Source organism: Sinohyriopsis cumingii, chromosome 15, assembly GCF_028554795.1.
Source record: "Sinohyriopsis cumingii isolate HCF-2022 chromosome 15, ASM2855479v2, whole genome shotgun sequence".
In the NCBI taxonomy this organism is placed as follows: Eukaryota; Metazoa; Mollusca; class Bivalvia; order Unionida; family Unionidae; genus Sinohyriopsis; species Sinohyriopsis cumingii.
In genome coordinates, this window is record NC_142975.1 from 28,883,310 (window position 1) to 28,907,629 (window position 24,320).

Below are 24,320 nucleotides of genomic sequence, written 5' to 3' on the forward strand. Positions count from 1 at the left end.
AAAAGAGATTGACTTTCGATTGCCTACCCCTTTTTTAAAAAAATATTTTAAAAAACAAATCCCATGTTCAATTCCCCTTGTCCCTAAAGTAGTAGTTTTTTTTTTCTCCCCTGTTAAATTCCCCTTGTCCCTAAACAAGCCCAAACTCTATTCCCATGTTCAATTCCCTTTGTCCCTAGACAAGCCCAAACTCTGTTCCCCCATGTTAATTAACCTTCTCCCTGGACAAGCCCACGAACTATTCCCTAATGTTAATTCCCCTTGTCCCTAGAGTGGCCCAGCAATTTTTCCCATGTTAAATTTCCATTGTCCCTAGAGTGGCCCGGGGGGGTCTGTAATGCTAATTCCCATTGTCCCTAGGGTGGCCCCATTCACTACTCGGGTGTATGCGAATATGGGTTGGTGTGTGCAGACAAGGCGATGGGTTCCGTTTACCCGTTTACGTGTGGACCTGAGTTCAAATCTCCGTAGAGTACGAATTAAAAATTCTCTAACTTGTGTGAAAGTAGTATTTTTATTAAACACACACACACGCATGCATACATACATACATACATACATGCATGCATGCATGCACGCACGCACGCACGCACGCATACATACATACATACATACATACATCTATTGTCTAACCTCAAAAATGGAACAGCAGGTTTTGACTCTTAGAAACAAACCATAAGAAAACAGCAACAAAAAATGCACTTTTTATTGTCATTGGCAGATTTAGAAAAGTAGCCATTACTCTAGTAACATTATAAATTACTGACATCTTCATCACCTTTTTTATCAAAGGTGAAAAAATATACTGATAATTTTTAACAGCACTACCAGGATTTAACAAATAGTGGCAGTCATGCAAATGAATTGGGCTATAACAGCCATTCCTGTAATGAATACCGAAAAGACACAGCAAAAACTTAATAATTTTTAACTTCAGTATAAGTGTTAAACACAATGTAAGTTTTGAACTGACAACACCGTTTTTTGGTTATAGACGGTGTCTATTCACATTTGCTTTCCGCACATTAATACAACGTTCAAGCAGACTTTGCAAACAATAGGATGTATGAGATATTTCCTTACTAGCTGATTATTATCAAAACATTACCCGAGGACAAATTAAAGCCATTCTTCACCTTAAAAGTCAAGATTTTATTAGAATAAATACTGAAACAGGGTTAAAAAAATCGCATACTTAGAAGCTTATTTAGTCTATATACACTTAAATTGAAGATTGATTGTCGTATGCACAAGTTATCGCACAGTATTTCATTTAACTCACTCCAAAACCGATCATTATTGTGAAATAAAGCAGATACAAATTTCTATATGTGTAGTTAGTATACGGAGTTTAGACAATTTGTTTCATGCTCTCTGAGCTATGGTTGACTGCGCAGATGTAAGAAGCACGTGATTAGACCAATGCTATACGGATGATAAATAAATTGAAAGCAATTAAGTCGACGTTTTATGATAACTGGAACTTTAAATCTCTCTCTCTCTCTCTCTCTCTCTCTCTCTCTCTCTTGGTCGTTCGATCGAGAGAGAGAGAGAGAGAGAGAGAGAGAGAGAGCACAATAAAGTACATTTTCCTATGATAGTTTGCGGTTATAATATCTTGATATAGCAACTGTGCATGAATCTTGCTAAAACTGTCCTTTCAAATGACACTCGAAATTCTTTTTGAATATCTGATACATCAACTTGTACGATGTCTATTCTTGCAATATGTAATTATTCACAGTGTATGACTTTCTGTCTGTATATATGTATGTATGTATGTCCGTCTGCTTGGCCATCTGTATGTCTGTCTGCTGTATGTATGTATGTATGCATGTATGTGTGTATGTATGTAATGTATGTGTGTGTTAACAGGAAATTAGTAATACATACATATTTTATTCCTTTAACTGCTTTTACACCATGGTCATAAATGTTTTTCAGGTAGATACGTTATTCTTTCAAAAGGATATTTACAAATATATTTTATAACGTCATTATTATGTCAATTATGCCATTGTTTGTAAGGCGAAATATATACAAAATTTCCTTTCATTTATCTATAAGACATATAAAGACTGGTCCTAAATGATACAGTGCATCAACTAGTCCAGTGTATTGATACAACATAGAAAGCTATGTACCGATATAAACAGCATCAATGTCAATGATACGAAAGCGCTTGAAAGAACATATTTCGTGTTAAGCTCACAACTTATTTTATATATGAAGTAAACTAATGGACAGATATTACAAAACTTGTCCATTATATGGAATAAATAGTTAATGATTTAGAAAACTACGATGCGTCATCAGTGGATATTCTAATTTAGTTTAAGTCTTCAATCTTTGGGATCTTTGAGATTCTTGGTAAATTCATCATCTGTGTTTGAAGTTTGATAAAGATATGTCAGAAGTATGATGGTTAGAGTAGAACTTGTTAAATGAGTGAAAATTTTAGTTTCCATGTCAAAACATCTGAGTGCGATTCCATCGTTCGGTTCGCTCATTCTCCAGCTTTACAACTCCTGGGTCTTAAACTAAGTAACTGAAAGAGCGACAACCAAAATGTTTTGTAAACTCAACAAATAATTTATGTCACTAGAATACAAAGTGAAAATTTAAAAAGAACTTACACGCCTTGTGAACAAATTCCCAAATAATCCTAAATGTTCTATCACAAGTCCAACTGTACAAAGTTCTAATTGAATTTAAGTGGCATTCCAAATAAGTTTCGATATTGAATGTGTTGAAGTGCATGCAGTCTCGCATATGCTAACACTGCCAGTTGCATGGAGGGCGATGATGAACTAACATTACTTTGATTATCACAATAATATAATCCGAAATTGTCATTATCTGAATTCACTATGATTCCAAATTATTGTCTTAGTTCAAGAATATTATTGAGCACTTTGTAATTCCAGTGAATAATAATTTGAACAACTTAATCCACCGAAATATAAACCTGAACACATCGATAAAAATGATTCTGCTTCAGATGTTATTTCAGGAATAAGTACTTTTTAGATAAACAAGATTATCTACCCCTCTACAAACCTATGTCGCAATTAACGTTTTCTGGAAATACTCTGTCACTTAATGGAATTGTCTAGAAGACTCTAAGGTTAAAATCAAGAATATCTTTTTGCTCAAATTCAGGTAAACACGTTTGCATTAATAATGATCTGAATATTTAACCCACACTCATAGAGAAATATTAGACATGTATTATGTTGTTTACAAAATAAATGTCACTGGTCAAGTACAACATTACCTTGGAATTTGGACAAATTTAAGTACAAAATTCAAATGTAAATAACATATGATTTAAAAAATAACTAGTAATATAAATTAAATATACATAACACAATCAATACTCAGTAAAGAATTCACAAAGTTTAAAAGTGGCTCACATTTTAGAATGTGTAATAACTGATTATTGCTTGATGGACTGTTTACAAAAAGAAGGTGAGGAAACAAACTGCAAGAGATATAATTAAAGTACAACAGCAACAACAGGTTCTCAACTGCGTCTAACAAGAAACGCTAAATTAAATTTTTACAATGATATATTATTTGCTTAAAAGGTTTAATTAGATCTTATAACAAGTAGATGATCTTGAAACTCATCATAATTTGCCTAGTAGGAACATATTCGGTAAGATAAAATGTCGATTCCACGAAATAAGAACAGCGAAAGTGAAAGGAATGATAATAACATACAAAATTTAAGTGGGTTGAAGAAAGAAAATAGGGAAAAGTATTGTACTTTAGCAAAATTAAAAATGCAATATATGTTGAGTTCATTGAATTGTATGACTCTAACATGCTTTCTAGCAAATAGTTGTTTAATCATCTGGTATTTCATAAGAAGCTAAAGTCCGTATTCGCATTTCATATTTAGAATGAAGGAAAACTCTCTCTCTCTCTCTCTCTCTCTCAGCAAATATCGAAATGTGTATGTAACGAAATGGGTCATACAAGATAAAAGTACACACTTATGTATGTTACGAAAAATAGTTTTAAAATAGTTTGAAACATTTAAGCTTTGGGTTTTCGAGTTGTTTTAAATTCAATTATTATGGACACAGGAGGAATATGCCTTTTAACGAATTTATAACGATGGAATGCGAATAGAAATGCGTTCAATTTTCCGTGGGTTTATCCCCATGATATGTGCACTGTCATGTTATCGTGTCTGATGCCAGCATAATTTATTTACTCAGAGATGAAGTCACTGGACAATTCAGTGTCATTGACAAGAAAGTCAACTTTGCACTTTGCGAGTTCCTTGCCGGTGTCTGCATCTTTGACCACCGTCTGCAGTTCCGTACCAATACAAAACATGGTCACGAAAAATCTCCATGGTTTGTCTTTCTTCCAGATATCTACATACATTGATCCAATGCAATCGCATTCACAACAGAAAACTGGATCGAGAGAATCAGATCGGAATATATTCCATACTACACGTGTTGACTCTTGATCAACATTTAGTGTGTAATGACGACCTTTACTTTCTTCTCCTACGCTAAATTTCTGTCCCTTTTCAATGTGCTTTTGGAAGGTGTCTTTTACTATTTGCCTTCCATTGACTTCGACGATTTTCTCCACTGGATGTCGTTTGGGGTTAAATCGTTCCGTTGCATCCACCCCGTACGTGTATGGGCTTATCCTGTTAAGAATAATACCAGAGTTACAGCGATAAATCAGGGCACCCCTGAGAATGGCAAAAGCCGCATCTTTTGGAACCATGACTCTCAGTTTTGGATAAGTTGATTTAATGCTGTTAGTAACAACCGTTGAGTCTGCTAGGCCTCCAACAAGAAGTATGGACGTAACACCGGGTACAGCTTTCAAAAGAGTGTCGATATGATCTTTGATATGATCCAGTACAAAGTTGAAATAATCTTGCATCTTCTCTCTTGAAATCACAAGAGTGTCTGAGTCTTCATCGAAACGAAACTTTCCATGATAGAGATCGTCGAAGGTTTCCTGCAGACGTTTATTTTTAGCTTTTGCATACGATTCTCGAAACTTCCTGTTGATTGGAATTAGAGTAATTCGTCCTTCCTTATTGAGAAACTCTCTTTTCCTTCCTTCAAATGTGTCCTCCAACTGCAACCATTCATGTTGGTGTTGATTCTTAAAGAGCCGAAGAAATTTTTCACCAACAACCTGCTCTATGTTCTTCTCGAAAAGATCATTTATTCTCTTTCCTCCCCATGGTCCACCATGTGCTGCGTGCTCTTCATGAAGTTTTCCTTGATTTGTAACACAGTGCACTGCTGTGTCTACAGTACCACCTAAAATTAACGGTTTTACGTCTTTAATTTATGTAGATACTATTTTGGCAAGATGATAATGTTATTTAAATAGGAAAATTAGGGAACATAAGGTGAAGGATAAGAACATGATCAAGTTATCGATTATATATTTTGAGGCATCGAGGTTAAAGAGACGTATTTATTGAAACCATCGTCGCTTTTAAGCTAAATAACACATTGGAATAGGAATGTAAGATGTAATGTTCAATCTAGCAGGCAGGTTTGGCGTATTTGATTACACAAATACACATGAGGCAGTGATGGAGATATATTCTACAGTTCCTATCATACATTATGTCATGCCCCATCTTCAAAAAAGGAAGGAACATAGGATTCAGATTAGTGTGAAATAAGTATGGAAAAAACGCAAGAAAAACTATTCGCGAAATGAAGCTATAAAGCTTGATAAATATCGGCAAGGACTATTGCTGTCAAGAACCTCTTCGCCTAAAAATACTAATTAAAATCAACACAATGAAGGACTTAATCAAGATTACTACTACTACTACTACTACTAATAATAATGATAATAATAATAATAATAATAATAATATAGTTGTATACAAGGAAGAGCACAGTGTTAAATTGATGTGTAACGTAACGCATATACCGAAACAAAATGTCAGAGAAAGCCTAATAAACGGCACTGTTTAATATAGTTTACGGATCTGTTTACCTGTTTCTATTTATTTACGTCTAGAAAATAAAAATAAGCATGCTGTGAAGTTAATTTATCTCCTGTGTGCCAGTGTTATGCTTTTACTGGGTGATTCTAAGCTAAAAGTTTTAAAATTAAGCTAACATCTTACCATAAGCGTAGTCAGTACGACACCCTTTAACATGACAAAACATACACTATATATGACAAGGTATGATGATCACGCTATCGTTTGTGGACTCTAAAAATATGTACACATCAAAATAAACAAGTTAACAATACGTGAAAATGATGCTAGACATTATTGGTTAGCACCATGATCAATGAAGATTTTCACATACTGTAAGTCTGATTTACCTCCCATATCAACGACGATATATTTCTCACCAGGATTGAATGCTTCGATGTCTCTTGTTCCGATCACTGCCTGGTTCTTGCAGAAAATGGCTGCTGCTTCAGGCTCAAGGGCGAGTTTAAGCCTTTCATTCGGGATTCCTGCCTGAAAATTTACATTTATTTATAAAAATGTTCACATACATCTGAATAAATCGTAAAGACGACAAGAATAATTCATGTTATTAGTCTACTGTTAAAATATTACCATGTATAAGGTACATATAATTTTAATATACTTGAAGATATAGTCGACGGAAGCAACACTCTAGGGCAACAAAAGGATATCTCAAAAGACGCGAATATCTTTTGCCCAGGGTAATATTACGAAATTAGGCGTTGTTAGTTTTAGTCCTTACCAGTAAGGGGAAACGGACATAGTTTGCTTACGTCTAGAGGGTGAATTGTTCTTTGGCAAAAATAAACTTTGCACAAGAGTAGTAAGTACATGAGATATTTTATTATTTATTACGACCCTCGATTCACACAATTGAACATTTCCGTAGGACTTTTAAAACCCTCATGTGGATCAGAATCGTAAAACTATTGCGCAAATTTCTGAACCGATTGCATTTCATAGTTTGATGTTTCTTTTTCATAACACTGGGCACCATGAACACACTTATGTATGCACAGAGAAATGGTCATGGATATACAATTCTCGAGACAGGGAATATTTACCTTCTTCGAAGCCTTTCTCATAAACTGTTTTGCAGAGTCACTCCATATTGCTGGAACTGTTATGACCCAGTCAATTTTCTCTGGATGTACTTTTTTTCCATATGCTTCCTCAATCTGAGGCAGAATAAGGAACATAGGTAACTACTAAATTTTAGAATTTCAAATTAAGAAAGAAATGATATGGTCGTCATTATGCTTATTCATTTAGTGCCCACTATTACATAGTTTTAGGAGTATTTGTTATAAACTGTTTCAGGCTATTGGCATGAATCATCGTCGTCTTGAAAAAGGTTTTAGTAACGCATCGATGAATTGTTAATTGTCACGTGGATATTGGATACCTCAGACAAATGTGTTGTTAAAACAGTTACTATGTTATAGGTTTGAGTGTGATATGGCATCAGTGCGACATATTTAACATTTTATTTGGGGTATATAAATCAAAGGACATGATCAGGATGAGAAAGATTTTATTAAATCGATGGGGAAGATATATTACGTGAATAATATAAATAAAATAATCTAATGGAGTTATGGCATCAGGGGATCTAATTCATCTAAAAAGCGGAGGACGTACCCAAATGCATATGACATTATTAGACTGCGACATTTTAAATAGTTTTCAGGAAGAGAAAATTTAGACCTCGCAGTATTTGTTTATTAATACTAAAACAAGAAGGAAAAGATGATTCGCTTGGCGCTATAAAACAGAATCGCTACCTTATAAAAAAATTATCAATGAAGTGAATGCAACAAATTACAGACCTGTCTCCAGAAGAACTGACTAGTATTTATCACATTGGAAAGGCAGATACAGAAAATGTGAAAATAAATAGGCAGAATCAATCATTCAAAACGTATGGATTTTTTTCGGGGTGGGGTGAGGTGTGTGAAATAAAGAGAATGTAAACTACCTTGGAAAAATAAAATCTGAAGAAGAAAAAAAAACGCAACTAATATTAAGTAGTGCAGCTATGACAAAAGTCAGAAATGACAATCTCGTGCTTACTTTAGGATGAAAACGTGGGAAATGTTTGGCAGTCATAGCGTTTCCAACGGGTAACAATATGAATATAAGTGTCTGGGTTTCTGTAAACGTTACTGGCAAATTGACATTTTTAAAGGAGGTGATACTGCTTAGAAATATCAGAAGTACTGGAATAGATCTTTGTTAGTCTTTATCCAGCAAGCAATATTTCTATCTTTCAAGATGTCAGTTAAAAATTAAGTCACAAGTATCTTACTGCAATATAACAGAAACCAAAAAATGCCCTGACATAGACTGTATAATCCCCAGACAAAATTAGTAATTTTACATTTTTGTTTGGGTGTTCCGAGTGGTCTAAAGCGCTCTCCGTTACGGATCACTGCCATCTCACCTGTCTGCGTGGGTTCGAGTCTAGGATGCGGCTAATGTGGGTATGTGAGAAAGCTTGCCAGTAGCTTCTCGTGGGTCGGTGGTTCTTCCCGGGGTTTTCCCGGGTTCTTCCTCCACCAATAATACTGGCCGCCATGCATAGCCTATCGTGTGCTGAAAAATGGCGTTAAACCCCATAACAACAACAACAACATTTTTGTTTATTTGTTACCACTGTTGTACAAAGCAAAAACATTGTGCATATCTTCTATCATCATATTTTTGTCCTTTTAATTTTTTTTTTACAAGAAATGCATTGTAACAGGCACTGTAAATAACTTTTATTAAAATATATATGAAGTCAGTATCAATAGCACGCATATGAAACAAAGCGGTGGAATACATTGGACACTTGCATAACCCAGGACGCAACTCTTTACTGAGATCAGAATCGGTTGTAAATAAGAAAAAAGGAAATACAGACTAATGTCCTGCAGAACAGGGGATATAACTGTCTTTTATTTGTATTATTCTGACAGTTAAATGCTTTCATTATACATTTACACAACATCATAACATAATGGAAGTAAAATTGACACCACAAAAATAATAAAACGCACATGGAATAGTAATATTTGCAATTTACCGAAAGGTGAAAGACGTTACGCGTTTATAATGCTACTAAATTGCATTATCATAGAAATGATTGGACAGTTTCATTGACAAATGAACTTACTCAAAATGTTTAAGAATTAGTAGTGGCCTTTAAAAATATATACATGACCCATGTCTTCTGAGACGCACAATTCACGTTTTATTTCGGACACATCCAGAGTTTGCCCCTTTCCATGCAATACAATAGTCTATTATTCTTGCACGGGTGTTTGTTTAAGTTATTAAAGATGTATATAATTTGCTCTGAAAATGGTTTAAAAGTTAAAATACCATTTTGCATTTCGAAAAAAAAACCCCACTCTAATGCTAAGTATGCATTATGTTAATTTTTAAGTCTCATTGTGGCTGTCTTCTTTACTCAGTTTCCTTTAGGCTACTAAAGGAGAACGACATAGACAACCACAAATTATTCAGATCCAAATTACATAACATTAGTTTAATGATTAAAAGCCATTTGAAACTATATACCGACAAAATCACTATAGAACATAATGTCTAGCAATACTTTTGAAACATTCATCATTTTTCAAGTAGAAAGTCTAGCCCATAATATAAAAACAGTCCCTCAGTACAACATATGCAGGGAAATGTGCTTTATTCAAAATGAAAATGTTCGTACCGAAATCAGCGTACAAACGTTCAGTTACAATGGTATCAATAACTACCCATATCTCCTAGCAATATCGGCAAAAGAGTCCTATCAAGCAGTTTCCATTGTAAGTTCTCTATTTTTTACTCTGTGGTTTTAAACAAAGTTACAGATGGAAGCAAGACCAACAAGTTTATGTAAAATTAATACATACTGTGTTTCTATAAATCGTAAAGTAAACTTTAAAAATTAATGTACAATACTGTGAATTAAATCCCAAATAATCCTAAGTGCGAAAGGTCAGAAGGTTTAATAGAAGTCCCTATTAAAATCTAGTAGTGTACATTGGTTGTGTGACTTCAAATGCAGTATTTATGATTGGAGACTGGTAAATTACACAATGGAATAAACGAGAAGGGACCGTTCCGTCGTCGGCAGGTACCGTTTATGTCGCCATGGTGGCAAATGTGATATAATTTTACAGCCGAAATGTGGCTCAGAACCATGACTTGATTGGCCTAAGAAGCGTAGTTACAATAGTTCCCTGTGTTAGGGGGAGTTGTATGGTTTTACGGCGTGAAAGTCTGACGGTACGGAAAGTTGATGGAGAAAAAACCATGCAGATATGCAGTTGATAGACAATTGGAAAGGTGTGAGATCTGTGGTCTTGTATTGATCAGAGTAAAATTATTTATAGAATGGATACGTTGGGCTTTCTAATTTACAACAGAAGTTGTAAGGAAGTCTTTGGAATTAGGGGAAACGTATGACCTCTGGCGGAATCGCGCCAGGGTTAGACACCGCTCGGTCAAGCAAAACATCTGAATTGTAACAATATGAATTAAAAACTCATAGTGTCTTCCCATAATCTGGAACTGACACTGTGAGATACGTAGGCAATAGATGTAAGTACATTGCATTGTTAACCTCTATAAATAAGTACATTTAATTATTAAATTCTAGAAATAAGACAAATATATGATCACTAACGAAATGTATTTACGAAGCGTCTAAAATAAAAGATAGATAATATTTCTAGACTAATTTATTACAATTATTTTTATTGCAGCTCTGGACGATTACCGATTTAAGTTTCTGTTTAAAGTTGTTCATACATGATTTGATAGCCAGACAGTATTTGTATTATTTGTAATACGTTTTATATAAGCTTGTTAATACTTATGATAATAAAATGTCGGATTGCATTGACAACTTTGCACAACAATTAATGAAGAGGAGGTTTCGTCCACACACCGCTTCACACAAAGCATTGTCATTAGATCACAGACGATGTATGCTCTATATCTATCCTATTTTCTTAATGCTATTCCATTTGTTTCCTTTCACAGAATTGTGTATCAAATACCAGGCTGAATACTTGTGCGAATTTGTCTGCATTATTAAGATTTCTCGCCTTGTGACGGACGTATGAACAGAAAATGGGAAAGTGCGGAAATTTTAATGCATGCATTGTTTAAATTAATTTGTTCTCCAAAGAATTTATAGAATAAGACATTTATTTCAGCAAACAACACTGGTTTTCAAGCCGTGTTAACTTGTCCTCACCACTAAACAGTCAAAAGCAGATGAAATTTACATTATAAATGGTTGACTTGGGTTATCTAATTATAGATATTCTCTGTAAGAGAAAGATCATTATATTATTATAGGTAATTTTTGTTATAATAAATAGTTCATCTGCGTTTGCACTTTCTTTTGATGATACTTGTCATACTCGAGTAAAAATCTAAAACATAACATCCAGCTATTTTACGTTATTCATCCCGTGACCCTTTCTGATTATTTTATTTGTGTATGTATTGTTTTTAGGATTTATCTCAAATTGGAACAATTTACGAACGATAATATATCTAAATCTGTTGTTAGTCTAACAATCAATCACTATCATGTATTTATATTTCGATTAACCAAATAAATGAAATAACCGTCGTTACCTGGATTAGCGGTGTTTGTGAAATTCGTCTATTCGACAGTGTCATTAGATTGTGCTTTTGTTATACGCTGTAGTGTTACCTTTTCCATGACCAGGTCTGCAATGTATTTGATGGCCCCTTTAAAAACATCCAAAGCTAGCATGGTTTTTCCGTTCGTATCTTCGACCAGGCTTTCCTTTGTTAATTTCTGTAGGATTAAATACATTTGTTTTTTGGCAATTGGGAAGTTTAATTTAACGGGCAATGCTGGATCACACACAGAGTGACACATGCTTAGCTGTTAATTTGAATGAAAACATCTTTCATACTTATATTTCAAGAAATTATAATAAAATAAAGAATTAAGAAAAGCAACATAAAGAATAGAGCCATAATAAGATCTGCAACAACTCTTAAAATGTAGAGAAACCAGTACTTCCTTCACCTTTGTACATACATGCAAATCGTCCGTTCGACCACAACAACACTAACTGACGAACGATGACTAACAACAGTGATGCTAATCATGGTATTTAAGGCTCTGCATTGTTAAAGTTGTCAATATTAGTTTGTTGGAATCAAAATTTTCAACATGACTTATGTAGGGTGGTGATGTTTTGAAGTATCTCTTCTCTTCCCTCAAACAAATCGTTAGATTTTTTACGACATTGTCTAAAAAAACGAAAAGATGGCAGAATATCATAAGTATAGTAAGGCGACTTGAGACGCAAAAGGGGGTCTAATATTAACAAATTCTTGATATAAACGGAAAATAAACATTAGACCGCCATATTGAAACGTAAGCGAGAAAAAATGTATTGTCTAAAATGTGGTTCATATGTTTTTCATGGGTGGTGAGTCTGTCTGGTAACAATGCCACATGTTGGTTCTGTTTTGGCGGGAATAGGTGGTTTCTAACTGAAATGAATATTACGTCGTAGGTTTATCAGACGTGTGTGTGTGTGTGTGTGTGTGTGTGTGTGTGTATGAGAGAGAGAGAGAGAGAGAGATGGTGACTAGATAGAAAAGTCTACACACATGCAAGTCACTCATCATAGAATAGAAGAGATACTAACCGTTGACAGTGTCTATAGGGCCCATGATGTACACAAATTTTACATGATGAGTGATCATACAGAGAAGGGGAAATTAATATTAGGTTTCCATTTTTGTGAAATTCTGTGGACAATGGGAAATCATATGTTAAAAATCTGTCCATATGTTTTATATCTTGGGCGAATATATAAACAAGGGAAATGCAGTTGTTTCTTTTTTCAATTTCTGGGAAATTTAAATCTGTAATTGTATTTATTTCAATCAAGGACAACAAGACTAATTATGCCACTCGGATTACAAATAAGACTAATTGTGGCACTCGGATTACAAACAAGGCTAACTGTGACACTCGGATGACAAACAAGACTAACTGTGGCACTCGGATGACAAATAAGTCTAATTATGGCACTCGGATGACAAACCACTTGGACGGCCATTATCATAAGTGATGTTCGGAACTTTGTATTTTTATAATTTGATTTACTGGAGAATGCATATGTTCTGATTGCAAACGTGGATGAAACAAATATTCCGGTTATATAAATTCTTTAAGATATGGAAATAAATATTTGACACTTTGAAATAGGATTTTGACAAACAATGTCCAGTCGTAATGCTATACAGTAAACTTCATTCATTCACTGATGAGTGTCAGTATCATACACAACTTAGAGTACAATAGGAAAATAGATGTAAAAATGTATATATTCATTATAAATAAAAATGATTACCTAAACATGCATATTTTACCTTGTCATTATGGAGAAGCATCTTGAAATTCTTGAAGTAGTACCAATCCTGCTCCTCCCTACTGAAGGCCAGTTGGTGGTAGAGATCTTGTGCTTCATATCCGAACGAATGAAATTCTTTGTCCTTGTTGAAAAGGCAGGATGTTGGGGCTTTGATATTAATATTCTGTCCTCCGTGCCACTTCTGGTCAACCTGAATGGTAAGAATATTTTCAGTTTTAGATGAACGCGTCTGACTAGAGACGCTGGACATTGTACTAAATATATAAACGCAAAGACACATAAATGAGGAATAACCACTTCACTTCCACGCAAAACGATATTCCTCTGACAGGTTGAACATTGTCACGGAATGGTGTAAATGTTGTTAATTAAATACATGAGTAGTAAATGGGGGCACTTTACCGTCAATGGGAATTAGCATTACAGAGACCCCTGGGTCAGATTAGCGTCAAGGGAAATTTAACATGGAGAAAAATCGTGGGTCAGATTAGCGTCAAGGGAAATTAACATGGAGAAAAATCGTGGGACGGTTTAGCGTCAAAGGAATTTAAACAGGGTGGGACTTTATAGCGTCAAGGGAAATTGAACATGGGATTTTTTTTTTTTTTTTTAAATTTTTTAAGAAAGGGGTAGGCAATGGAAAGGCTATCTCTTTTCGAGAAATATGGCTGGCCCTGAAAAAGGCCTTTGGGTTTATGTTAATATTAATATTAACATAGATGGCATCTGTCACATCTTCTTCTTCTTCTTCTTAAACTCCTTCTAACTGCCGGTCCATACACAAGTACCCTCTTGAGACACCCTTGTCTTTCTATGTAAACTCTCCTCATCCATTGACTAGTATCTGTCCTATCAATAACAGTCCACTTGGACCCGACATACATGAGCATGTCCGTCCTAAACATCATGGAAGACACAAGGGTGGATGACTCAACTGTGGTCCACATCTTGAAGCGACGAGAATAGGTGAATCAATGCAGTGAACTGCGCTTATTTATAGGTACAGGAAGGATTGAAACAGATTGAATTCATTCACCAATCCGAACACGCGTTACAAAATTCAGTCAGCTCGCATCCAATCCGAAGAGAGCAGTCTGTGACGTCACGTGGTCTATATAGATTCGTTAGCGCTTGTGTGCAGTCAATCTATGCGACAGTGATTCAACATGACGGAAACTCAGAAAACGATCCATTGGGGTGCACCAGCAGGGGAGACTGCCCAAGGGAACCCGGACTTACTTTCAGAAGAGGTACATTGGGATTTTGTGGATTTTCTTACCTCGCAAGAATTTGTTCCGGAACCTTCGTTACCTTCTTCATTACCGCAAGTGGAGAATTTTAGACAGAGACAGAAAGAAGAATTGGAGAAATTTATGCAACGACAAAAGGAAGCAGAACAAGCTTTTCTCCTACAGCAACAGCAACAAGAAGAGGTAAGAAATAAACAACAGCAACAACAGCAAGAAGAAGTAGCAGCAAAGAAACAAGAGGGTGAAAATCAAACGGCTACGGTACTGTTGGACATTTTAGCGGAGTTAAGAAGTCTGAAACAAATGTATCAGACTTCTTTATCACGACCGAAGAGAATACGACCTTCCCGAGCTAAACACGCCAACCCTGTGACTAAGCCTGTCCTACCACCCTTAGTGATTTCAACCCAATCATCAGAAGTAGGCCTTGGCCGTGGCAAAGGCTTAAGGCAGTTAAAGTTGATTGGTTAAACTCACTCCTACACCATAAAGAAAAAAGGCCCTTTTCAGGGCCACCCACATTTCTCGAAAAGAAATACAATTTCAATTTGCCAATAACTCACAAATAAACCCCACCCATTTTACCCTTATAGTACGTGTCTGTGTATGAGTGCTTGAGTGTAGCTTCTTATTTTAAAATCAAAACCCAAAGACACTTACCTTATATCATTCATGTATTCTTTTATCCATTTTTTACAACCCAATTCACAATTCACCACAGAACACTTTAAAAAGTTCGTACACTTCTTCTTTCTCATTATTTAGTCTCTCTGTTTTTTGAATTTCTTCACCGTTTTTTCCTCATTTTCTTCCCTTCTTCTTTTCTTCTCCTGTTTCTTTGCCTCTTTTAAATAGAATTGTCTTCTTTCTTCCTCTTCTTCCTCTGAAGAATCCCTCTCTTCTTTCGAAGAATCCCTCTCTTCTTCCGAAGAATCCCTCTCTTCTTCTGAAGAATCCTTCTTTTCTTCTGACTCCTCTTGTTTCTTTTTTGGGCAATCTGGAGACCAATGTCCTTTTTCTTTACAATAATAACAGGTATCTTGACTTTTGTCTTTTTTAGCCCCTGTTTTTTTTTTGACGGTCTGGACACTCTGAAGACCAATGCCCTTTCTTCTGACAGATATAGCAAGTATCTTGACTTTTATCTCGAAAGGAAGGAGAGTAGTCCGTCGGCTGGTCTGAAGAGAATTTTCTAATGACCCCTCGCAAAGCTCTGACGAAACGTTCCATCTGGGTAGTCTCTTCCATCGTTGTGCTCGGCTTGAGAGTGAAATGAATAGTGAAAGGACAAGACACACACCCTTTTTATATACGCTGGTTTGCCAAGACTATAAATTAGTCTATGGTGTTTAAACTTGAGTCATTTTACGTTTTGCACTCAAGATGAAACGATCCTATTCATTCGAGAAGAAAGAAGAAGAAGAAGAAAGTAAGAGGCAGAAACGTGATCTATCGCCTCGTACCAGGGCTGAAATCTTGGCACAAATTCATGCCAGTGATTTTGAAGAGGACATGAGTGAACCAGAATCCGAACCCTCTAAACCAAGTTCACCACCCTTAGTCAACCCTGAAAAGTACTATTCCATTCGAGAGACGGAAAAGCGCTCCTCTAGAAAATGTAGAACCACGGCTTACACCTACACGGTGAAGTTTAAAGATTTCAAGGCCGACGTACCCTTGGAGAAAGCAGAAGGGTTTATCACCGAGATGTGGGATTCTTTGCTCACCGCACTCAAGCGACAATGTCAAGCCAAAGAAGACGATCGCTTGACATTATCCATAGATCACGACGGTTTGAAATCCCCTGTTTGGATCGCGTTTAGCAGACCCGCAGAACTGACCCCTTCCAAAGTCATGGACAAGATACAACAGGTGCAACAATCTAATGACCAGTTTGACATCACCGACGGTAAAGCCACACTGAAAATGGCCCACGTCTCTCCTCCTCAAGGGACAGGACGCAAAAAGATGTTATTGGTGGACGACCTTCGCAACACCAAAAAGAGTCTAGTCCGAATTAACAACCCTCAAGACCAGATGTGTTTAGCCCGTGCCATCGTGGTGGGACGAACCTATGCCAACAAGAACGACACGGTAGAATGGAAAAGAACCTGGAACACTATTCAACAATCCGACCGAGCCAAACAACGAAATGAAGCAGAACTCCTGTTACAACAAGCCGGACTGTCCAAAGACACACCCTGTGGCATTCCTGAGATGCAAAAATTGCAAGATGCCCTAGCTCCACGCTACACCTTGAAAGTGCACCCTCAAGAAATGCGTGGAACTCTGTTGTTTCGAGGCCAAGATTTTAAGGACGGAAAATACATTCATGTCTATCATCACGATGACCATTTCGATACCATTACCAGTATCACTGGATTCCTGGGATACAGTTATTATTGTGAGAAATGTGACTATGGTCATAACAATCGAGAGCAACACAAGCATTGTGGAATGAAATGCCCAGGATGTTTGGCCTCTCCACCCTGTCTGAGCGAAGGACCAGTGCCTTGTTCGACTTGTTTGCGCACGTTTGTCAGTCCTACCTGTTACCAACAACATCTGAAGACGCAAGGTTCACAGCAGAAATGTGCTTGTCAAATCTTGAGATTGTGCCCTACGTGTAGAGAATGCATACGTACCAATAGTACCAAGGCACACGTATGTTCAGGAAAAAAAAAATGTCACATTTGTCACCACATCGTGGACTTGGAACACCAATGCTACGTGCAAAAATACCAACCCCCACTAGAGAAAGAGGACGGTCACAAGAAGAAAGGCAATTTCATCTTTTTCGATTTCGAATGCATGCAAGAGACCGGCATTCACATTCCTAATATCTGCGTGGCTCATCGAGCGTGCGAGAAGTGCATTCAAGAACCTATCTTCAGTCATTGCCCTCACTGCAGCAAGATTCCCGGAGGGCGTGAAAAAATCTTTCGGGGACCAAACACGTTAGCCGATTTTGCCCAATGGGTCTTAGACCCCATCGACAAGACGTGGAGCCAAGAGGACATCGAACGTTATGGAGATTGTCATCGTCATGCCACGGTGATGGCTCACAATTTCTCCGGATACGATGGACAGTTTCTTCTCAGATACTATACGGAACAAGGCACCGAACGTCCTAAAGTCACTTTCAACGGAGCCAAAATCATTTTCATGCACGTGGGACAAGTTCAGTTTAAAGATTCGATGAGTTACTTGGCCATGCCTTTGAGTCGAATACCTAAAACGTTTGGAATGACAGAAATGGCTAAAGGGTACTTTCCACACTTTTTCAATACGGAAGCCAATCAACATGCCGTTCTACCCCATTTACCTGAGGCTCACTATTACGACCCCGACAACATGCGTACCGAACAACGAGAAGCTTTCTACGCTTGGTACCAGGCTCATGCCTCTGACCCCTTCGACTTTCAGGAAGAAATGTTAAAGTATTGTCGTTCCGACGTGGACATTTTACGACGTTGCTGTGGAAAATTTCGAGAACTGTTCATGGAACACGGAGGGGTCGATCCTTTGAAAGAAGCTTGCACCATTGCCAAAGCGTGTTCCTTAGTGTACCGCCAACGATTCATGCCTGAAAACACCGTGGCTGTCATCAGTCCTCAAACGACCCACTATGTCAAGCGTCAATACTCGGTCAAAGCCCTACGTTGGTTACATTACTTGTGCGACAAGGAAGACAAATGGATTCAGCATGCCCGCAACGGAGGAGGCGAAAAGACCATCGGAACGTATTCGGTAGATTGCTGGGACTTAGAAAACTCCAAGATCGTGTACGAGTTTAACGGTTGCTTATTTCACGGATGTCCCATCTGTTACCCTGACCGTGACACTAAAAATCAGTTTTTGCAACGAACCATGGAAGACTTGTACCAGGACACTTGTCAGCGACGCCTAAAGTTAGAACAGCAAGGATACCAAGTGGTGGAAATGTGGGAACACGAGTACGATCACCGTTTGAAAACCGATCCCGAGTTTAAACGCCTCGTGGAAAGTTACCAGTTCATGGACCCGCTGAACCCGAGGGATAGTTTGTACGGAGGAAGGACCAATGCCACCTGTTTGCTGTACCAAGCCGACGAAGAGAAAGGAGAAGAAATCAAATACTTGGACGTGTGTTCGCTGTATCCCTACGTGTGCAAATATTGTCGCTTTCCTGTAGGGCACCCGCAATTGTTGACGGAACACATCGACCTGAAAAACATTCGACAATACGAAGGCTTGATCAAGTGTAAAGTTTTGCCTCCCACGAACCTATACCATCCCGTCTTACCTCACCATTGTCAAGGCAAACTGATGTTTCCCTTGTGCCGTACTTGTGCCGAAACGTGCAACCAGGACCAACCTTGCCATCACAGCCAGGAAGAACGTGCCTTGACGGGAACCTGGGTCAGCGTGGAATTGTTCAAAGCTCTGGACATGGGATACCAACTGTTAGAAGTGTACGAAATTTGCCGCTTTCCCAAGACACAACAGTACCACAAGGGTGACCCTACTCAGAAAGGCATTTTCGCCGACTACGTGGATGCCTTTTTGAAACTGAAACAAGAAGCCAGCGGCTATCCTTCATGGTGTCACACTCCCGAAGACCAAATACAATTCAAAGAGAAATACTACGCACAAGAAGGCATCTCTTTAGACCACATCGAAAAAAACGAAGGCAGGCGATCGTTCGCCAAAGTGATGTTAAATTGCTTGTGGGGTAAAATGGCACAACGACCGTGTTTACCCAAGACGGAATATTTGACAGAACCTTCCCGCTACTTCCAGATGATTCACGACAAAACCAAATACATGAAACACGTGGACGTCGTTCGAGAGGATTTGATCTTGGTCAATTACGAAGAAGATCTGGACTTTGTACAAGACGACCCTTTTGGAAATGTCATCATTGCGGCTTACGTGACAGCTCATGCTCGCTTAAAATTGTACGAAGCTTTAGAACTGTTAGAAGAACGCGTCCTGTACTTTGACACGGACAGTTGCATTTACATCCATCACCCGATTCAACAGCACCCTGACATCGAAGGAGACCGTTTAGGAGCCTGGACAGACGAGCATCCCGACGACAAGATTCTAAGTTTCGTCAGTGGTGGTCCCAAAAATTACGGCTACGAATACCGGGACAAACAAGGAGAAGTGCACTTGACGTGCAAAGTGAAAGGACTGACTCTGAATCATCGTACCAGTCGAGTGGTCAACTTTGGGGTATTGAAAGAAGCCTTGCAATCGGGAGAGGATGGAAACTTTAAAGTGACCACTTATCAACCGAACAAGATTGTACGTTTACCCACTCACCACATCGTCAGTCGGCCCCTGGAAAAAATCTATCAAATCGTGTACCAGAAGCGAGTGAGACTTCCCAATCACTTTACGTTGCCGTACGGTCACATCGATATTGGTCAGCATATAAAAAGGGACAACGTCCAAGACCAATAGTTCATTGTTCATTGAAGTAACTTACCATGTCGTTGACGAAGAAGAAACCAGATTGGTTAGGAGTCAAATGTTGGACATCACCGAGACCAGGGTTTTGAGGCTTGGACACAAGAGGTGGCCCAGTATGCACGAGAGTTATTCAAGGAAAAAAGTTACTTTTCAACCTGTGTTAGTGACGGTGCCAGAAGAACCCGTCACCCAGGACAGGACTGTCGTGGACAGGCCTGAAAGACCCTTTCGGGAGGACACTTGTGTGACCTTACCCCCTACTATAGAACTGGTTAGAACTTTACCCAAAACATGTGGTTGTTGTACAGACACTTGTTTTTTATTCCACGTTCATGTGCCTTTTATTCTTGTACTTAAGCCTTTGGCTTTTATGTATTTTTGTCTTTCGTATTTATGTTTGAAAAAAACATTCAATAAACGTGTTCTGAAAAAGTATATAAACTCTTGTCTTGTTTGTTTTTTCGTGTCACAAGTGACATTCCTCACACCATGGCTACCTCTACTGTCTCTGCTCCCTCTTCCTGTACTGTCGAAGTCATCGACGAACACTTAGATCGTGCCAGTTGGGAGGCTTTCTATCTTCGCCATCCCTTTAACATGCTCATTGCTGGACCTAGCGGTTCTGGCAAAACTGAATTCGTCAAACGTTTGATCGAACATAAACATCATTTGATCGATCGACCCCCTCAAAGGATCGTGTGGTGTTACAAAGAGTGGCAATCGGCGTACAGCCTCTTGCGAGAAAGTCAAGGCGATTCCATCGTGTTTGTGGAAGGCATTCCTAAAGAAGACGATGGCATCGTCTCTGACTCCCGTCTAACCCATTTGGTCATTTTCGACGACATGTTAGGAGAAGACGAAGAAGAAATTAAACTGTGGTTCACGCGCAAAGGGCATCACCGTAATGCCAGTGTCGTTTACATCACCCAAAATTTGTTTCAACAAAGTAAAGCCCATCGCACCATCAGTCTCAATGCGCATTACGTGGTCTTGTTTAAAAGCCCTCGAGATAAATCGCAAGTGCAAGTCTTAGCCAAACAGTTAGGAACGCCTTGGCTGACTCAGGCGTACGACGATCCACTCAAACGCCACACGCCTATTTACTCGTCGATTTGAAACCTACGACCCCCGAGGATTTGCGATTTCGTACCCACTTGTTTCACCACTGGTGCCAAGACGGAGGGCCTGTCCTGTACACGTCTCCGTCCTCGACTTCATTTCACTCCCCATAAAAAAATCTATAAAAACCTCAGACCCTTTTTCGTCTGTCTCACTCTCAGTGCGAACATGACGTCCCTTCAGTCGCATCTTCCCGTCAAATTGATTCGTGCCTTGTATGGCATCAGTCGAGAAAAAGATCCACAAACACGAGCTCGTGTCTTAGAAGCTAGTCTCAAAGAAGTCTTACGATGGTTCACGGTGACGGCACGTCAATTACTCCAAGGAATCATTCAGATTCCTCATCAAACCAAACGCTTTTTCGATCGAAACAAAGTCGCTTTGGTCCAACTGGCCGATCCCCGCATCGACACTCAAACCAAAAAACAAATCATTTTGAAACCTGGAGGGAGTGGTACTCTAGGAGGGGTCATCATTCGCTCACTCTTAAGATGGGATCCTAATGCCCCCAAAATTATACCCAAGACAAAAGTCCAACGAAGCCCCAAGAAGAAAAAGACCAGGTCCCCAAGGAGAACTTCTCCAGTGGCAGGACCCTCCTCTGACCAGACACCGCCACCACCACCCCGGAAAAAGAAAAGAAGCCCCCATAAAAAGAAAAGTCCACAGAAAACTAGTCGCAAGAGAGGCACTTCGGCCAGGACGCAACCTTACACTCGCAAACCACGACCTGCCACAGCGGTCACTGCGTCTCCGGCAGCCTCACGTTTGTCCACTTCTCCGTTAATGACACCCAGAACTGAAGAGTACTTGGAGACGTTGATCACACCAAGAACTTCTCCGTTGATGACCCCCAAAAGAACTTCCCCAGTGGCAGGACCTTCCAATTTAGTGGCAGTGGCTGCTGCTCACAAAGTACCTTCTCCCAAAATCAAAGTTCAAGAAAGATCGGGCATGTTACAAAGTTTACTGGATTTGTCCAAGCAAGAACTGGCTCGATTTAGTCCGTTGCGTACCCCTGCACGACGTGTCATGCCTGTCCTCAAACTAATACGACGTAAAGACAATCAGTGGCGACGCGTTCCAGTATAAAAAAGGCCTGTGACCAAGTCGGGTATCAGTGTTTTTTGGTGCTCCTGAAGACTGAAAGATGTCACCCTCCAGAAAACCCCAAGGAAAGAAAAGGAAAGGACTGCCACCACGTTTAGCCAAACATGGGGACATGTTATCTGTCCTGTCCAAAGCTTCTCCACCCCTACGAAAAAAACTCATTCAAACAGCCTCCAAAGAGGTCATCGATACCGTGTGCGAATGTTGTTTGAACGTTTTGAAAGGCACGATCCCTTTGTCCAAACACCAGAAACAATGCTTAGGCAAACATCGTCACGTTCTTCGCCAAATGGTTCAAAAGAAAATTCCCATTCGTCAAAAAAAGAAGATGTTAGTGCAACGTGGAGGTATTTTACCTCTCTTGTTAGGCCCCATACTGAAAGCAGTCTTGGGAACCATGTTGGGAGGACTGGTGGGAGCAAGATAAAAAGGCCTCGGAAGTTCCAAGATCTCAGAATCGACCCCTGACAACCCCATGGAAGGACGAAAACTAGCTTTAGTGCCTTACAAACGATGGATGGAATACCATCGGTGGCAAGAACAACACACCCCGCATTTACCTCCCAATCCCCATTTGAGCGAGATGTCCCAGTTACAACACGAATTGCAGTCCTTGATGGATCGCCAAGATTTGTCCGAAACAGAAAAATCGCAAAAGTACGGTCAACTCTTGCAACGACTGCAACTCTTTCACCAGAAAGCTTTAGACGAAACAGCTCTACCCACTCTGAAAGATTTTAAGACCTTGATGAAAAGTCCAGCACCATCACCAGTACCAGTACCAGTACCAGTACCAGTACCACCAGTACCCGTGACCAAGACAGAAAAAGGAGAAGAAGAGGAAGGGTTTCAAACTCCACCAGAAAAAGTACGCAAGTTAACAACACCACCTACCTCCAGAATTGGATGGATTAAAAAGATGATGGCCACCGCTTCTTCCTCACAAGAGAAAAAGAAAGTGAAGACAGAAGTGAAGACAGAAGTGAAACAAGAACCGATATCCCCCGCTCAGACATCCTTCTCCTCTTCGACACCTATTGCTGGCCGCACACGCAAAGCATTGCAATCCAAGAAAATACCCCAAGAGAAAAAGAGTAGCATCCTCCAAGAGTGGGTGTCTTATTAACACACCAACCAACACAAAAAAATGGAAAAAGTCTTAGCCAGCATTTACTACGATCCCTCCCATCCTGCAGGTTACGCAGGAGTTCAAAAATTGTATCGTGCTGCCAAAACGCGACTGAAAAGTCTCCGTTTACCTCAAGTGCAACGATGGTTACAAGAACAAGCTACCTACACTTTACACAAACCCATTCGACGCAAGTTTTCCAGAAGTCGCACCCGAGTGGAAGGCATCGATCATCAATGGCAAGCCGATTTAGCCGATGTCTCTCATTTGGCCAGCTACAATCGTGGCTACAAATATTTGTTTTGTGTCATCGACGTCTTTTCCAAATTTGCCTGGGTCGTGCCCTTGACTTCCAAATCGAGCAGCGAGTTAGTGCGAGCCCTGCAACGGGTGTTGAAACAAAGCGGTCGTCACCCTCTTCGATGGCAAACGGACAAAGGTACCGAATTTCTGAACCAAGCTTTCCAAAAAGAATTAAAGAAACGTGACATTCATTTTTTTACCACCGAGAATCCCGAAACCAAAGCCAGCATCGTGGAACGTTTTCAACGCACTTTGAAAGAACGCATGTGGAAATATTTTACGCATCACCACACTCTGAAGTACATCGACATCTTACCGCACCTGGTGCAAGCGTACAACCAATCTTGCCATCGAAGCATCGGACGTGCCCCGCAAGACGTGACTCCCGATAACGAAGTGTTGGTGTTTGAGCGTCTGTTTGGTACGTCCCCGACGAGGGCTGTCCCCGAGAAAAGTGGAATGTTGGCCGTAGGAGATTGGGTGCGCATTGGCAAAACCAAACGCACTTTCGACAAAGGTTACTT

General features: G+C 39.1%; 1 protein-coding gene across 2 annotated transcripts in view; it reads right to left on the bottom strand.

The window, feature by feature from the left end:
* Nucleotides 1-692: 692 nt before the first annotated feature.
* LOC149781468 (heat shock 70 kDa protein 12B-like) overlaps nucleotides 693-24,320 on the bottom strand; it is a 46,724-nt gene continuing 23,096 nt past the window's right edge. The window contains exons 3-7 of one of the 2 annotated variants that reach the window (XM_089935554.1): nucleotides 13,424-13,615; nucleotides 11,718-11,825; nucleotides 7,063-7,176; nucleotides 6,376-6,487; nucleotides 693-5,309 (exon numbers count right to left, since the gene is read on the bottom strand). In XM_089935554.1, the coding sequence (XP_089791680.1) occupies nucleotides 4,222-5,309; nucleotides 6,376-6,487; nucleotides 7,063-7,176; nucleotides 11,718-11,825; nucleotides 13,424-13,615 (1,614 nt within the window). In that variant the 3' untranslated portion in view covers nucleotides 693-4,221. Of the gene's footprint in view, nucleotides 5,310-6,345; nucleotides 6,488-7,062; nucleotides 7,177-11,717; nucleotides 11,826-13,423; nucleotides 13,616-24,320 lie in introns of both variants that reach the window. The other variant, XM_089935553.1, reaches the window with a different exon arrangement.